The sequence below is a fragment of the Zootermopsis nevadensis genome, unplaced genomic scaffold (assembly GCF_977971745.1).
Source record: "Zootermopsis nevadensis isolate Lab colony 2312 unplaced genomic scaffold, Znev_1.0 Znev_ptg000021l, whole genome shotgun sequence".
NCBI classification, from domain to species: Eukaryota; Metazoa; Arthropoda; class Insecta; order Blattodea; family Termopsidae; genus Zootermopsis; species Zootermopsis nevadensis.
Window position 1 is genome coordinate 13,835,295 of NW_028259153.1, and position 18,348 is coordinate 13,853,642.

Genomic DNA, 18,348 nt, shown 5'->3' on the forward strand with positions numbered 1-18,348 from the left:
GACTTCCAAAATCCGAGGCTGGTGAAAGGTTTCTGAGGGTGTAGAGTAGAGTTTATTTACATTCCATAAATCCTTCTTAGGACTCAACCAAAGGATATAGAACATGTCATTTCATACAATATACATATACACTGGTGTGTTTACAATCTTATGAAAAACTGTGATCCGTGCTAGTAAAGCTAGGATTTTTATCACTTATTATCTAACGTATCTGAAGAGAGAACACGTAAAGCATGGCGACAGATATTGAAACTTCTTCGTCATCAGGTGACGAGGAACTTTATTTATATAATTTAAAACCTCCGTCTTGGAAACAGGAGAGAACATCTGTGCAAGTAATTGACATCCAAAGCCCAGGTAATTTTTTTCTTAGAATGTAAATATCTCAGACATTTATGAAGGAACGTAATGTTTCGTAATACTGGGTCACTACGCTGTTACAGCCCTGTTCTGTACTCATGCTGAGAATTATTTTGATTTTCGCTTCTTTGGAATTGTTACCGAGTTATGTGGCCATCTAGCTTGTCTTCTGATTCAGTTATGGACATGTCTGTGTTATAGACAGTAATTGCCAGAGCTTATGAGAACACAATGATTGAGAAATCAAAGGGCATCTCTCCCAAAGATACTGTTGTGACTGATGATAATTGTTTTACTGTGTTGTTTCTAATAATAGGTTAGATTACTAGACATTTTGAAGTAGGTTATTAATATTTATTACTTTTTTCTAGTGGGTTTTGTATGTTACCACACACGTGTTATAGCCTTTACCCATGGACTCCTTTGTTTTGCAGCATTTAGGAACATAATGCAGTCTCAAATTTAATTTAATTTGTTACAGCTAGTGAAAATATACTGTACTTCTGACCCCAGGTGACACATAGACTTTTAATGTTTGTTTATCAGATGACTTATGCTTTAACAAAATGGTCATTATAGCCATTCATCCCCCAGCAGTGCAGTGTGACAAATACTCTGCACCCACATCTCCATGAGCAAGAGTTGCCATAGAAGTGGCATTATGGTTCATAACTCAAAAGATATGGAAAATACCCACCTGAGTGTTTTAATATAGTGCAAATTCCCAACAAAACTGAAAATATGAGTAAATGGGCAGACTTTTGAAGTCCAGGAACTCTTGAATGCTAGTACTGCAAGAGTATTTGCCTGCTATGCTGGGGTACAGCCTTTCCACTGTGCATGATCACTCAGGGTTTGAGTTCATTACAGAAACATTATTCAGATTCTTGTCAATACAGTAAGAATAAGTGGTGTGTTAATAGACAAGAAACCAAAACATACTTGTTAGAGTAGAAGAAAGTTAGAACTGGAGTTTCACTCAAACATTCATTCACTTCACGAGTTTCAAATATCTTGCATATGAGCCAGAATCTGTTTAGGAAGTTTTGGGAATGTATCTGATCCAATGTTATACATTTCCTGCATCTCCTGTAAAGAAGGTATTGTTCCTTTATCTTCATCCTGTCTGTACCATCACATGTCCAAGTTTCATTAACAGTCAGAATTTGTAAGTAATCATGTATTTTTATCCTTGGTAAAAGCACTGATTTAGGGACAGGATCTGGCAGCAGTCTCACCAGTCTTTTCATCTCATTATCTGTTACATAATGCTAGTGATAACTAGCATCAAAGTGTATTATAACACCCTTTCAGATGGCTGTCAAAATTAGTCCCTTTAAGCAGGCCACAACTGTTTTGTAAGTAGTCATTTTACATAATCATCTCATCTCATTCAAAGCCAAGAAATCTCACACTAGCAGTTTAATGTTATTAAATTACATAAGAGGCAACCATATATTGTCTCTATAACCCTCATACGGAACATAATTATAGAAAGACAAATCCTTCACATCTCTTTAATTTTTGTCTGAACCTATCACAAATCATTGCTTCAACATATTCTTTCCTTTGTTGATTGAGGTCTGTGTTGTGATACCATGTAGTCCTGTAGGTGGTTGGCAGTGTTTTAGAGAAACATATTGTCTCTGTATTCAGCATACAAAATGGAGGCAGTATGTTCCTCCAAAATGGTAACCACGTACAAGACTATGTCGCATCACAACCCAGAAGACCACAGCCAACATTCTTTACAGCCATGAGAACTTCATTCAAACCTTGTGTGCTTTCTAGTTTCCTTCTGTATTGTATACAAAATCAGCTGATGGAGTTTCTAATTGAATTGTTGCTTATCCTTTTATTTCTTCCTCTCTCTCCTTTCTATCTGTCCAATTTCTTTTATAATGTTATGTATAGTCTCTTATTGGTGAAATTTATTACATATTCACTTCTTTGTGGTCAAACATTATAATTACTCCTGTCTCATGAAACATGTTTAAAGTTATATTAAACATTTTTATCATCTGTCCGTATGGTCTGTGCTTTACTGTCATGTAATAATGTTGAGAAACACTGGTGTAAACTGCTATCTCATGATATGTTACAGCTGATATTCATCTTCTCTTATCAGTCCCTGTATGGTAATAAATTACCTATTGCTATGTTTCTTCTGCAGGAGGTCATGGTTCCCAAAATCCAACTTATTCAACTAGAAACAAAGCCAATAATATTGGTAAAGTTGTGTCAAGTGAAGAAATGGATACATCTGAATTACAAAACATGAACTCTGCATGGGAAAGTTGCGTTCACATTCAGCATTCAGCATCAGATGTTTTGAAGAAAGTCAGCAATGGGAAAATAAAGTCTGATATCACAGAAACTGCCAGTCCACCATCAGTCAAGCCACATGTTAGAATGTCAGATGAATTTCAGAACACACAAGATGTTGAATGCCAGACAGTTTTGACTGGGGAATTGTTAGAAGGCTTACAAAAGAGACAAGATGTTGGGAGTCAAACCATTGGTACTGGAGATGTCATCTCATTGAATCTGTACTATGGTAACCTGTCTGGTTGCAAACTTGCCACCACTACTTGTGGCCCACTGAACAAGGGACTACACAGATACACAACACTGAATGATATTGAGAAATGTATAGATGTTTTTCAAGGTAATATCACACAACTGTCTCAAACTGTAAGTTGCACTGTTGAGGTCAAAAGCAAGGGGAGACAGGTTAATTAGGCTAAAATTAATGCTCATGTTAATGACAGTTGGTCTAACTCATCACCACAAAATTACTAGGTATTATACTTGTTTTTCACACATTATACTCTTTTACATAAGTTTGTTTTTCTCTGTCCATTGCATTAGAAATGGTTATCAACACTAGTTTATTTCTCTACAAAGTCATGTCCAATATACACAACAAACTGTTTGAATTAATTTTTACATTCAACAAATGTTAATATTTTGTTTCAATATAAAATATTCATATTCTTTGGAAATTTATTTGTAGCAATAACAAATGAGTGCCACCTTTGTGGATGTCATTGAAATTTTGCTGTCATGCCTTGGTGGTACATGACTTAGTTTTATTAGCATCCAAGGGAAATTATAAAACCCTTCAATAGATTACTCACCCATTTGTTTAATGTTTTTGAAAACTCACAAAAGGCAACTGATGTCATTAACAGACTGACTTATCTTCATGCTCACATGAGATAACTGCTACTTGATGAATGTCTTCTCTTGAATGAAACTACTTCACTTGAATAGATTCTTCTGTGTTTGTAAAGAGATCAAAATCACATGTCAAGGAAATATGGTGGACCTTCAAGAGTCTCCAACTTCCACCATGCCAAGTCTCATACTGTCAGCCACAAGGGCACATGCATTTCTATGCTATATGACCTATGGAAGCATGTGGTCACCTTTGTCACAATAGATGTGGATGATGATGCTCCAGGAATTTATGTTAGTACTGTAGAATCACAGTACGGTCCTGTTCATGATGGAGTATGACATCACTGCATGTGATATCCCATCTTAATGGGAAATATGTCTTAATTCTGGTGATTATTTTGAGTGGGTACAGATGCAAGTATGCTGTGACATTTGTTTCTGTTGGAGTCACTGTCTGTAGCATGGACTGAAACTTTGAAATTTCAGCTATAATGAAATCTGAATGTTCTGCCATCAATCAAAAATGCCATCCATGTTTTGATGGATTTATTTAACATACTTTTTCAACTCTACAAGTTATGTGGCATTGAATGGTAGGATTATTTGTGGATGATGAATAGAAAATATTTAGAAAGCAGTGATTGTGGCCTGTTTTAATGTACTATGAGACTGGAAGGATAGAAAAAAACCACAAAAATTTTCAGTGCATATAGCTGGTCTCCACACAAACTCAAATCACACGACCTCCAGAATACAAAGCAGGCAGTGGTAACAATCAACCATAACATGTTGTGTACTTATTTTGAAGGCATTATCAGTGAACGTAGGTCAAACTAACTCCCTGGTAGCAGAACCCACAGGTTCAACACTGACAACAACAAAACCTGCCACGATCCTGAGCCAACTCCATCCATTTGCCATCCTCACAGCCCACCTCCCTAAGATCCATCTTGATGTTATCCTCCCATCTCCTCCTTGGTCTGCCCAGTGGTCATTTTCCAGGATTCCCTACCAAAATTCTGTATGCACCCCTTGCCTCCTCCCTTGCTATATGTCCAGCCCATCAGAGCCTCCTAGATTTCACTATCCTCACTATGCTAGGTGACCTGTACAATTCATGCAGCTCCTCATTATGCAATATTCTAAATTCCCCACTTATTTCATCCTTCCTAGGTCTAAATATCTTCCTGAGCACCTTGTTTTCAAACATTTGTAATCAACATTTTTCCTTCAAGGTATGAGACCATAGGTTAAGCTTAATTTAATATTTTATTAACCTTCTGTTAATAGCTTCAGTGCCTACTAATGAACATATCCTAAGCTTGTTGCATCCATTTTCCAGCCTCACAACCTATATTTATTTATAAGCCAACATCAATCTCGATATTATCATTCCATCTTCTCAGTAGTCCAAGAGGCCCCCTTCCATGAGGTTTCCCCGCTAATATTCTAATGAACTAACATTGTATCCACTTACTCTAGATCAGAGAAGGAAAAATTACAGCCCCTGATTAGCTCACAGATGTGCCTGGATTATGGCAATGACAATGAAACGCAGGCAGGTACTTTTGTTAGATAACAGTGCATTTTGGCTCAAACTAATCACAAAAATTGGCATCCTCCATTATGGCCACATAGTTTCCCAATCTCTAATTATAGATTTCTCTTTCAGTTTAACTTCACTTTCTGTGCTTTTAAAATATGCAAACTTGAGATGCCAGATAAAGTGTACCTTAAAGATACATAGTTTCTATTTGTTTATTATTTTAACTAACAACACACTTTCAAATGCAAAGGTTGTAAAGCATCAAACAAGTGGATGATTATGAAAAATTTAGAAAGAAGTACCTACCTTGAGAAAATAAGGAAAATATAAATCTCAGGATACTGATCCTGGTGAGAAACTAGAAATAAATGCCATATACAGTACAAATGTTTTCTGGGATTATAAATTTCTTGGTACAAAGCATTAACAATCTGTGAACCCTATGCATTCCACAGACTCAATCTCACCTATATAGTGAGGAGCTTTACAGTTTATACTTTTCACTGAATTTTTAAAGTGATTTCATTAAGAAATATGATTGGAAAGTGCAGCATTGCATGAGGAAACAAGAAAGTTGTGGTAGAAGACCCTCATGGTAAGAGGCCATTTAGGAGCATAGTATAAAAATGCATCTTAGAGAAACAGAATATAATACTGTGAACTGGATAGGGCCCAATGATGGACTCTGTTGTTACTGAAATTTCTTGATCAGCAGAATAACTATCAACTGCTTGAAGACTTGTGTATCATATAGTTGTTATTAAACCACTTTGTAAATACCATTTATCACTACCTTCCTGGCGAGTGGCAAAGGGACAGGTGAGTGGGCTTCAATTATTGACAGAGGCAGAGATTTTTCTCTTCATAATTATGTCAAGTCTAGTTTTGGGGATCATTCACCCTTCTTTCCAGTGGTTACTGATCCAGCATCTTTCACAGGGGTTAAAATGAGTGTGATGCTAAGGTCTAAAATATGCAGTGTTTTACCTCAATGCTCCCTACACACCTCCATGTATGGTGATTAGTTGCAAGGACAACCTTACCTTCATGTCCCTCTCTCCCATCACTCTAGGCTTTCATAACACAGAGTACCCATCTTCTTCTGTCACTGTGACCTCCACCCCTAGCAGCAATGAAAGCATCAAACAAAGGGTATAAGTTGAAGGGTATATATTTTACACCCTATAAAATACTGTCTGGTATATTACACTCGTAAATCTCTGAGACAGAAAACATGAATATCACATCAATGAACAGCATTTGCAAGCTTATAAATATCACATCATGTTACAGAGTAAAAACTGCAATAGGCCACCTGACAGCAATAGTAGCAACATCAGGGCAATGAAGTGTTAGCTTCTTCATCCGTTTCTGTCGGAGAGATACGGATGGCCTGGTACCACTGATTTGTCAGGTCAGTCATCTGGCTCTTGCAGTCCTTCAGTTCCTACAATCAAAAGAACTGGCAATACTGCAACATCATGAGTGGCAACTGAAAAAGTGAAATTCACTAAGTAACTGGCACAGTATTAGAATATAAAATTATTGGATAAATTGTAAACAGGATTCCTTATATGACATACAAGAGTAAGAATAAATCTTGGAAGAACTGTCTACAGATGGAAGATATTTTTATAAATTTCTGACCCTTAGAATGGGCTGTTAAGCTTCCTTTGAATGTCTGGACTAGATTACAGACATTCATGAAATACTGTATGAACATAATGCCACTGGAGGCCACCCCAACCTCATTTTAATTTCCTGCCATCAGCAATAACAATATGGAGGACACTCAAATTCATGAGATGGAAACAGCACTAGCACCTCTTAATACAGGGTCCTGAAATGACATATCATAATAGGTCTTCAAAATATTGTGTAGCCTGTTATGTTAATTATTTTGTAGAATGTAATAAAACAATAGTATGACATACAAAAATGTTCTTTTAGCTTAATGGACCAATGGAGAGTAAAATGCTGTATGAAGCTAGATTATAAATATTCCTACAAACAATGAATAAAATATTGTTTATGATCAATTGCAAATGTGATGATTGTACAAACATTGAAGTTATATTTGATAAATTTAATGTAGGTAGAATCTGTAGGCCTACATAAGTAATAAGTTATTCATAAAACTAACACAATATGTAACATAATTACAACTTCAAGTAATAAAAAGTCATACATGAATAGCATTCAATCTTACGACCAGCTATGCACGAACCCAGCATTCAACTCTTGACCTACACTGTACTATATTGTTGAATTAACGTAAGTTTATAGAATTATCTAAACAAAACATTTACAGTACTGGAAGTCTGTAGAGTATAAAAGTAGGCTTTATGAGTCCTGCCTCAAACTCTTTGTTTACATTTAATAGATATGTAGGGGCTCAAATCTAACCCAGAATTTTCTGTTTCTTGAACACATTATGAATTAATGTCATTTTTGCAGTCTACTTTTCTGACTTTCAGAAGACTGCCTAATATGAAACAGGCAAGATAATTTATAGAGAAGTTACGATCAGAATTCCAGGTAAAATTTGGAACCACCATCATATTGCCTGTGGTGGGCTAGACATATAATACACATAAGGTCAAGCAAGAAATGCAGACAAATCTATTAATATATTAATTCCTTCAAAGCATAAAGCTTGTTTACACAATATTTAAACATTTTCTATATGCAAATGAACACACTGTTACAAAAATCAGTTGATCAATAATATTTTGAAAAATAATTGTTGTTTATACTTAGAAATAAACTAGCACCAATCCCTATCCTGAGTCAAATGAATCCAGTCCACACCTTCCCACCCTTTGTCCGTCGGATCTAGTTTAATACTTTACTTCCATGTATGCTTAGATATTTTGAGTTGTCTCATCCCATAAGGCTTCCCAACCAACATTTTGTATGTATTTCTTATCTATCCCTTACATGCTACATGCCTGTCCTCATTTTCCTTAATTTACATCCTAATATTTGGTAAAGCTCATCACTATGCAATTTTCTCCATTCTTCCATCATTGAAACCACTTTGGTCCAAATATCCTTCTTTTCAGATTCTTTCAATTTGTTTTCTTATCTTTATGTTTTGGATGAATTTTCACACCCATATCAAACAAACGATAAAATTATATTTTTTAAAATGTTAATCCTTACATGTGTTTTTAGATAACAACCAGGAAAACAAAAGATGCTTAATTGCATAGCAGAAAGTGTTCCTCAAATATTTCATAGCTGCATAAACAATAAAATCCTATCACTACAGAACCCCAAAAATGCCTTCTTTATTTTTGAAAGGAAATGTGTAGCTATATGCAACAAGTAATTTGAAAGTACTTCAAGATTAAATAATAACAAATTGGAATGAGGTTCATGAAGAAATTACAAGTATCTTAAAACCAAGTGCCAAAGAAAATATTTGGACACACATCTGGAACACTAATAAAAGAAATGGCAATTTAACAGATGCAAAAACTGCTTCACCTTTCTAAGCATTATGGTAGCCCAGCAACCAAAGTTTCCTTGCAGAGAGAAGAGTTTTAAAGGATATCCAACTTTCTCTCAAGTACTACTAAACATGTTACAAGATGGGTACTAAAGATTTTAACAAAGTTTGCCAGATATATTATTACATTAATTTAGAGACTTCACACTACAACATGTGTTGCTTCACCAACCTTTTCAAGTATTCAGGTATGGAGACAGATCATAAACATACCTACAATGTTGCATGCAAAATTTTTATATGTTGTAAATAGACATAGCAAAGGAATGGGTTTTTTTGTTGTTATGTTCAAAACTTCCAGTTACTGAGAAATTAGGCCTACTACAACAAACAAGATCATATGGTACTCATTAACTTTAACAAAATCAGTTGTTGGTGAGACATTTGCTGCTTCTCTGCTTCAGTAATTTTTCAACATCAATTTCTGTGTTGCAATTTGCATGCATCACTCCAAATTTCTTTCAGTCCTAGTTAATTGTTTGGCTTTCTCCTTTAAGCTGAACAGTTGTTTAAACTTTAAACAACTGTTCACTTAAAAGTATTAAGTACTGCCAAATACTTACAACATTCAGAAGCCATGTTTTCTGATATCAGATAAATATCTTTAGTCATACATGATATTATAAAAGTGCATGTGGGTCACACAAAAGATATAGAGGGCCACAGGTTAAGAATCATGTCCTAAGCTGAGAACTTGAAAAAGAGGACAACTCTCAAGTAAAGATAGTTTGCATGTAAACAATAAGTTCTCCTACCTGCTGTGTGAACCTCCGTGTGAAGAAAGGAATGAAGTATTTGAGGTCATATTTTGCAAAACCCTTGATGTGAGACTGGATGAAATTCACCTCCATCTCTTCTTCTGTATACTCTGACAAATGTTCTGAATCTATTGCTTGACCCTGCAACATGAACACATTCTGTAGCAAAGAAACACATGATTTAACCTGAGAATATGTGATTATTTTTACTCAGTATCTATCCACAAAATGTCAGAAAAATTCTACACTTCAGAAATAGTATGATACATACATAGTGTATAAATTACGTTCAGTAACTGAACATACTTTATAGATATATCCAAGACAAACTAGCATTATTAATAATTAATCTGGACAAAACATCCTAAACTATTATTGGTTTTCTGAAAATGCTAAGGCATGCATCAAAGTGACATTACACTTTGGTCACTCACTGTTACCACATGTCAGTACTGGATATGAAAGTAATAAACACTTTGTCTGCAGACCCCAAAACTTGCATTTTCATCACATTTTTGCACTTCTCTTTTATTAAAATACTTTATATCATGTAAAAAAGTAAAAACTGAGAAAGTGATATATTTTCATCATCTATGTATTGCTGCAGAGCATATTTTTCGCAACCTTGGTAAGTGGCTGGCCTTCCATGCAGAAGGTAACAGTTTTTGGATTAGTCAGATAAAGATTTTTCCTAATGCCTACCCATTCCCTAACCTGTGACAGTCAAAACTTTGTGGGTGCAAGGAATGCCAGACCCCTGCCTTAGTGCAGCTACCACATTAAGCCATACATATCTCCTGCTAGCCAATATCTTTACCTTCAATATTCTCCAATCACTGGGGTAAAACAGAAATCTTGTACTATGGATGATCTCACTCAAAATGTGGTTTCTTAACTTCACTTTTATCATGGCCTTCATGATTTCTAAAATTCTTAGTTCTGTAGTTTGTCAAATGAAGCAGACCTTGTGATTTTGAGTAATCTGCTGACTATTCTGTTGTGTAAGATTTGAGGTTTTCACAGTGGTGAGTCTGAAAATTGCTGTCTTCTGGGTTGTTGCAGACATCTACCAGACTACACAGCGCAACAACCCAGAAGACAGCAATCTATTCTGTTGTGTGTTAACAAGGCAGACCCTGATTAACTCACTGTAATCAATGGAAGGCACCACTGAAGAAATAATGGTAAATTAGAGGATAATATTAAAATGGACCTTAAAGAAGTACAGTGTTATGGTGTGAACTAGATTCAGAATAGGATCCAATGGTAGGATTATATGAACATAGTAATGAAGCTTTGGGTTCCATGAAAACAGAGGAATTTCTGACTAGCTGGCTGAGTGACTCTCAACTATTCAAGAAAAGACTGCACAGATCTGATTAGTTTATCGCATTTTACCCATTCCTTGGTCTTGCTGAGAGTTATCTCCTTCTCTCGTCTCCTCCGATGACTGCATCCCTTCTTGTCTGCTAGGAGCAGCTGTGAAAAAAAATGTCACATCTGAACAGCTGCTGTGTTTCATCACCTCATAACATCAGCACAATCCTTATCATCAATATGACACTAAAATTAGTGTAAAAGTGTAATCCATTCATTTTTGAGAACATACAAAACTATTAATAATAAACTGTCTATACAACTATATTCAGAAAGTTTTCTCTGTGACATGTTTCAACCACACCAGCTCCTCTTCAGATAGGAACCACTACATGTTAAAATTCCACATATAAGAATGACCTACTACACATATACATATATATCCACATACATTCACACATTTAATGGTGTACTGACTGACAATATAGATCCACTGCCTGGGTTTCACAAAAACTAACATGTTTATCACAGGAGAACTATTTTGATTGAGATATGTAATTTCAACTTGTGCAGATTGTTTTTTATAGTGATTAAGATTAAAATGACATAAGTTGAAATATAAAATAATAGTATAAAGCATCTTGCTTTCTTGAAGTTAATGACATTTTCAGGTTATGGTGTTAGCATTGTTATAACCTAAATAGGTTAGATCTGTGATGTTAACATTTCAACAAGAATCAGGTAGTAGAATATATACTAATACAGTATAAATTGTGCACAGAAATAGATTATTAAGTTTGTAATATCTGCTCGACTGTGTGTGCATATGGAAGCATTCAAAAGAGCAAAAAGGAAGTCCTGAACCATGGCGGTATTCCCCACATTCATAAAATTTTTACTCAGTCAAAGGTGAAGGATGGGACAACTTTGTACTGTATCAGGCCAGTCTTGAACCAGAACCTTTAACATAAGAGACCAATTCCTTATCCCTCAACCTGAAGACCTCCTTTTATGAAGTTATTAAATCTTCCAAGTTGATTCTGGGTAAAGGATGCAGAAAAACTGTGAATGATTCAACTAATCTCAAAATCAGGGCCGTTGGAATGGAAGACCAAAAACATGCAGACTGATTAAAATTGAACTTCACATACATATCTTACATAATACAGTGCTCACCTTCATTATAGGCATGGTAGATCCACCAAACACCAAAGTCGTGAAGAGCACAATAATGAGTGTTGTAGTCACAATCACATGTCGCGTTTCATCACTGAACTGCAGGTGAAGAGACAGTGCATAAGCGATGGCACCTCGCAACCCTGCAACAGTGATTAGAGACATAAGCTCTATGCGTGAACTTGACCCTTGTATTTTAATGCTGTTATAATAAAGGCATAAACAATTTTTCTGAGCTTCTCTCAAATACCTTCAAACAATGGTTGCATAACTGATTTTTGACCTGCCTCACTCACAGGTTTGCTCATCACAGTTTTGCTTATTTGTGAAATATTTGTACATTGCAGTTCTTGCACAGGTGCACAGAATAATACACACCAGCTTATATTTACCTGCCTCTCAGTGGCCATGTAGACATGCCACACCAAGTGTACTTTGACTGTACTTTTCTCAGTTCTTAGAACTGATAGTTGTCATTGTGTTTGATCACCATGACAACTTTCAGCTCCATTTGGCCTGAATTTACTTTCCCCATCACAATTTTAATAATGGTAGGGCAGGTAATCATGGACATAATGAAAAAGGTGCCTGTAAATGGCTTCAGACATCTTCCAAATGTGTGGCAGTGCATCTGTGACAAGGTAGGAAACTTTACTAAAGGCTTGTAAGTGTTGGCTTTGGACAAAAATATTTTTAATTTAATACCAGTGTTGCCATTAATTTTGTACTAGCCCTTTATTTTCTTTACAACAAGTTTCACATCCACATAAAACAACTGGTACTACTGTCATGAAACTGCATTCCCAAATTATATTTTAATCTTTAGGATTTTAGAGAGGAGACAGGAAATAACCAAAGTTTACTGTACCTAAATATTCATCCAAAAGGACAGAAAAAACCATGAACCACTCCTTCAGCTTCACTTACCACTGAACCACATGATGAACATCATCTTACGGGTGATCTGGTGTTCTCGAAAGTGGTTACACAGGACAGCAAGTGGAAAGATATTGCAAGCCCGGCCAATAAGACATAGCACAATACTCCACACAACCAATGCTGGCTCCACACGGTGCTGGAAACTGAACAATGCCAATCCAAGATATGCAAAGACACATGTCTCTGCAATAAATGCCAAAGTACGCATCGTCTGTTGCATGGTGATCTGGGTTACTGTGGAGAGGTTGAAGTGAGTGTAATGTGACATGACAATTCCACAGAACAGAATTGCCATAATGCCTGTAACAACATAAACTGGTGTGATTACAGTACACTTTTACAGTATGGTGACCAGTTACACATGATATTTATCATAAGTGCCAAATTCACTAAGGAATTCACACTAGTACTACAGAAGATAGATTTCTTTTATGCATATTTAGATACATTAAACCACTATGATAGACAGTGTAGAACCAATATCTCAGATCAATTGTTGTACATGTATACAGATGGGAAATGGAAAATATGCCAAGTTTGGTATGCAAGACAACATAAAAGAAGACTCAGATGGAGTCAGACAGGCCTGGGAAGAGGTTATTCAAAACAACATTCTTATTTTTCTTCTTCTAGCATCCTTTCCATTCTACATGAATCAATGTAATATGTACCTCCAAGCTATTCTAGCTTCCCACAGTCTTTCTTTTCAGTTTCTTGGCAGGCCTCCAAGTGACTAACCTCCATGTCTGTGCTGTGGGAGGATTTACATCAAACAGGGGACTGCTTGTTGAGGTGATACACACCACAACCATGGAAGCTAAGAGGGTCCAAAAGTAACCCTCAAAACAAAGTCTCATGGGGCTCTGATGAAGCTGTGACAGGCCTAGCAAGCTGACAGTAAAAATACTTCCAAAATTATGAGAAGTCTCAGAAACAAGGATAGAATATAATGAGAGAAAAAGAAATATGATAGAATGAGTCCAAAGCTGTTTGCAATACCATTATGTTTAAGACATAACAATTTTATGCAAGCATTTGGACATATTTTTATATTCCTCCCACAAGCATAAATCTGGAAACAGGTTAAGACAGATTGGTTTAGTTACTTTCATTTCATTTAGGTTAGTGTTAAGTCAAAAAAAACCTTTCCTTTTGGGAGATGGAAGTCATGTGAGTTACTAGATGTTAAAGTTGATTCCTACATTTGTGAGAAATCAAATAAACAGCTATCAAAATATGATAATACTCACCTGACAAATGAATGCCTTCAGCAAGAGCATAGGGTGCATATGTGAAAACCAGCATCATCCCAAACTCCAGTGAAGGATTCTTTCTCAGGTCCACATGTTTCAACAGCAGTGCACTTGACAATGCAAACATAACCCCAATTCCAGCAGATGCAAAGAACATGAGGCAGAACCTGTTAAAGCCTGTGATCAGTGCCTCTGAGGATGTCATTGTTGGGCTACTAGACTCAAGAATAGAAGTTGTCAGCACAATTGCAACAGCATCATTTAGAATGCTCTCACCAAACACAAGCATGTTGAGTACTGGATCCACATTCATAGCATGAAATATGGCAACAGTGGCAACAGGATCTACAGCTGATATCAATGACCCAAATGCAAAACTCTCAACAAAGCTCAACTGATAAGCAACTTTTGCCAATCCCAACACATAGATACCAGCACCAATGACCAAGGCTGAGACAGTTGTGCCCAAAATTGCAAATACTAAGATAGAACCTATATTCTGAAAGAAATTGCCCTTATGCAAGTTATAGCCTGACTCAAATATAATTGGAGGAAGAAGAACCAAGAAGAAAGCTGTTGGAGAGAAGGCCTCTTCCTTCCTCCAATTTGCAATATTCTGATTTGACATAAGATTAAGTATGAGACCTATGAGACCGCCCAGAAAAACAATTGCAATACTTTCTGGCAAATACTGAAAGTTCTTTTGCAGCATGAAGTGGATAAGCATGATGCCTAATGCCAACACACAAAGCACAAAGAAGATAGACATTGAACTGTTGTGTTCATCTTCAGCAGAACCCTTGTCTGGTAGCACAGGCTCCCCGGGAGAAGTTGTTGTTGACGTCGTGTTTGTCATATCTGCTGTTGACTGTTCAGAAATGGTTGATGAAACAACAGAACTGATGGAACTGTTGCTTGGATCAACATACACTGATGGTACTGCTGAACCGTTGATTCTATTATCATCGTCAGCCTTGGATATCCGTTCATTTTTCTGTATCCTTTTATTTTTCGTACTATTAGTGTCAATTTTTTCACTAGACCGTTTACTTATTATAACACTGTGACCTGCATATGGTTCATATGGAAATGAACTCTCAACGAGTCCTTCGCCTATTTTCTCATCCTGAGACTCGACCCAATGTCCATGACATTTTAGTACCTTTCGAGGAAGGTAATCAGATGCACGAGACAAAGAACTTGCAAAATAAATTACGAAAACTAAACATACGCAACATAAATAAAGGCTGCTATAAAATGGAAACGAGTTTTTCACACACATTTTCATTTTATAATATGAAATAAATTTTTACTTCTAAAATATGAAAACACTTCACAGCACTAATTATTATTTACAAAATAAAACTGTGACAATAAAATAATCAGGCATACGTTATTCACGTATATAACGCATATGAAACGGACAATTTAATCCATAGATTTAATCTATAATCTATATCAGAACCACGTGATTGCCTAAAACCATACGTGAAAAAAGGAAAAGTATTACAACAAAATTGCATTAGCTCAGAAGTGTTACGAAAGTACAACAGTTCTGTTCACAAAGATGTTAATTCTAACTGGAAAAATAAAGATTAAATTTTCATTTTCAGCTTCAGAAGCAGAGAATAACGTGCAAGAAATTCGCGAGAGCATAAACACTTAATACATCTGTGCATGTACCATCTTTGGTTATAAAAGTCGGTATGAAGTGTATTGAGCTCAATGCTAGTTTTCTTAGATATAAGAAAAATGACGTTAGATTGCTGACGAGATAAAACATATATTAATTTTTATATTTAAAATAATTGTTAGGCTCTAAAAATATACACTAGAGCTGTGAAATTCAGTATGTCATTGGAGCAAACTGCGTGTGAAGGTTAGGATTGATCTGTGACGAATATGCATTTAGTTGTGAACAATCGAAGTTTGGCCTCTGAGAATTATATGGTTACAGATTTTGGATTATGCATGTTTTGAGTGTGTGTTCACTTTTGAAATAGTTACTGAATGTAAACAATGCATCCCATATTTTTAATTCACTAATTGTCCTTCCCAGTCACTATTAATGTTTCTTATAAATTTCTTCTTTTTAGACTTAAAGGCGTTCGAACGACGTCTTACAGAAGTTATAGGGTGTCTACAACCTTCTACAAATAGATGGAGAAGTAAGATGAAAGTATAAGTGGTTATTATGTTGACATAGAAGGCTGAGAAGGGAGCAGTCCAAGACCTCAGTATGAATTAATAATACTATGATCACAATTAACTGTAATTTCATTTTATTGCATCAGTTTAATCACATAAAAAGTAAATCATAATCAAATGTGTTGGTATTTTAAATTGAACTTTTATCCAGGTTGAATATTTGTTCTATGTGCCACAAAAACTCTTAAGTAGATGATTCATTGTACCTGGTCTGAAGTTTTAAATCAATTATCATTATAATCAAGCAGGTAATCATTGTATAATGCAGTGCAGTAGTTGGAACCCGTGCTTCATATTCAGGAGTGTTCAGGTTATTATCAGTCTGCATGCCAGTTATCCAAAAAAATTGTGGTTTTCCAGACTTTTTGTCTTCATATTCACATCTATTCTATAATGGTAAAATGTAAGGTAGAAATCCCATAACAATAAATGGTCATTAATCAAGATACCAACACTTGCTTAGGACATGGCCAACAGATTTAAATACCATATGATTAATAAATTCATCATATCAGTTGATTGCCTTGATATGCCATGCAAGTTGTCTTCTTTGTGTTACAGTTCTTCTTGCCGTAATATCAGTGTGTACAGCTGTAGGGGCATGGCACTGGCTGACTGATCCACACACATCAGCAGTGTCTTTCATGCAGTCTCTCTGGAACCATCCATTCTTTGCCATTGCTAGCATTTGCCTTGGTAATTCAACAATTGAGATTACAGTATTACAAGAGTTAGAGGCTCATGCAGCAGTTGTATTATTCAAAGTCATAGTGATTTATTGACTCTTGTTATGCTGGAAAAACACATTTTCACTATTTTCTGTAATAACAGTTTCTTCTTACCATCTTGTTATTTTATATCCTCATCCTTCCTAAACAATTTGGCTTACATTAACTGGCAAATTGATTAATGTTTTTAGAAGGAGTTTATCGGGGTCCTCAGTGGCCATGCGGTCTGAGGCGTGGGCCTTGTGCTGCTCAGTCGCTGGGACCGTGGGTTCGAATCCCACTCAAGCCATGGATGTTTGTCTGCATTTTTCTGTGTTGTGCTATCCTGTGTACAGGTAGAGGTCTTGCGATGGGCCAATCCCTCGTCCAAGGAGTCCTACAAAAATGTCTATAGATAAGCCAACTAAATAAGTTGAGGACCCGTAAAAGGGTACCAGAAAATGTATAAACATTGTTAAACCGGAAAAAGAAGGAGTTTATCATGATCAGGTACACTAGATTGATTCCTGTATACAAATTATCTGTGATAAGAGAAGCCGAAATATTCATAATCAGTGATCCTATTTTTCACTTCAACTTTTATTTTTGGTTTTGTGTTCTATGGAATGCTTCAAAAGCCAAAAGAGTGCCACAGATTAAAAAAGTTTAGGGGATGCTCTGTTTCAGTGGTGCTGTTTATCCTCGGAGTTCACAAGCGGGTTATAGCTCCATCCATCATCACAGCACGAACAAGAACTGTACTAGGGGACTTCAATATGTCATGTGATGACACAGGGAAACTGATCCTCAAACCTCGGCCTACCACCACTTAAAATTAGTTTTACCAATCACTTCATCTATTTAAACTGAAATTGTTCATCTTACACCATGATTTGCTGATGACAATAATGGACTGCTACAGTGCATACTCCCAATACATTGTAAATACTTTATAAATTAATCACATGTACAGTAAATTTTAATGTATTAAACAGTAGTGAAGGAACTTCTGTCATGAGTATGTTGTCTTTCCTGATATTTATTTGGGGACGATCCAGACAGATCTCAGTCCTAACTGAGGTTTTCTATATTTCCCCGGCAAATGCTTTCTTCCACATCCTCAATACATAACTCAGATTTATCCCATCATTTTCCATCTGATTGTGAATGTGTATAACCTATATAACTGATAAAGCATTATTCCAGAATAAACCTAATTTGATCCACTCTATATGGCTATAAATCAGGTATGTAACAATTTAACTGTTTTAAGCTTTCATATAAAATGGTTCTTTTGTGGTCTTATTAAGCCAAAAGTAAGGTTTTGCCAGATTGCTATCAGAAATTTGGTATGTTAATCTGAAGGAAGAACATGCACGGCTAGTTC

At 35.9% G+C, this 18,348-nt stretch overlaps 3 protein-coding genes across 11 annotated transcripts; 2 read left to right on the plus strand and 1 right to left on the minus strand.

Annotated features, from left to right (window-relative positions):
• Window positions 1-24: 24 nt before the first annotated feature.
• Window positions 25-7,282, plus strand: LOC110831625 (uncharacterized). Of its 3 annotated transcripts, XM_022067838.2 has the most exons (3): window positions 25-357; window positions 2,534-3,028; window positions 6,383-7,282. In XM_022067838.2, the coding sequence occupies exons 1-3, from the start codon at window positions 234-236 to the stop codon at window positions 6,385-6,387; spliced, it is 624 nt and encodes a 207-aa protein (XP_021923530.1). In that variant the 5' UTR covers window positions 25-233; the 3' UTR covers window positions 6,388-7,282. The 3 variants fall into 3 exon arrangements, with proteins under 3 accessions (XP_021923530.1, XP_021923529.1, XP_087208463.1); XM_022067837.2 differs by having other exon boundaries at window positions 2,534-7,282; XM_087352337.1 differs by lacking the exon at window positions 25-357 and adding an exon at window positions 432-676 and having other exon boundaries at window positions 2,534-7,282.
• Nhe1 (Na[+]/H[+] hydrogen exchanger 1) lies at window positions 3,235-15,625 on the minus strand. 6 transcript variants are annotated; one of them, XR_015536062.1, is made up of 8 exons: window positions 14,044-15,625; window positions 12,782-13,093; window positions 11,855-11,997; window positions 10,760-10,840; window positions 9,359-9,502; window positions 6,405-6,536; window positions 6,133-6,212; window positions 3,235-3,642 (listed from the first exon to the last, which is right to left on the minus strand). XR_015536062.1 is itself a non-coding variant. In XM_022067826.2 (7 exons), the coding sequence occupies exons 1-6, from the start codon at window positions 15,332-15,334 to the stop codon at window positions 6,426-6,428; spliced, it is 2,082 nt and encodes a 693-aa protein (XP_021923518.2). In that variant the 5' UTR covers window positions 15,335-15,625; the 3' UTR covers window positions 3,235-6,212; window positions 6,405-6,425. The 6 variants fall into 6 exon arrangements, 2 of the variants coding, with proteins under 2 accessions (XP_021923518.2, XP_087208450.1); XR_015536061.1 differs by having other exon boundaries at window positions 3,235-4,015; XR_015536064.1 differs by lacking the exon at window positions 6,405-6,536.
• A 131-nt stretch (window positions 15,626-15,756) lies between these two features.
• Cnep1r2 (CTD nuclear envelope phosphatase 1 regulatory subunit 2) lies at window positions 15,757-17,971 on the plus strand. 2 transcript variants are annotated; one of them, XM_022067843.2, is made up of 4 exons: window positions 15,757-15,925; window positions 16,143-16,214; window positions 16,816-16,950; window positions 17,649-17,971. In XM_022067843.2, exons 1-4 carry the CDS (start codon window positions 15,898-15,900, stop codon window positions 17,792-17,794), a joined length of 381 nt encoding a protein of 126 aa, XP_021923535.1. In that variant the 5' UTR covers window positions 15,757-15,897; the 3' UTR covers window positions 17,795-17,971. The 2 variants fall into 2 exon arrangements, with proteins under 2 accessions (XP_021923535.1, XP_021923536.1); XM_022067844.2 differs by having other exon boundaries at window positions 15,902-16,026.
• The last annotated feature ends 377 nt before the right edge of the window (window positions 17,972-18,348 follow it).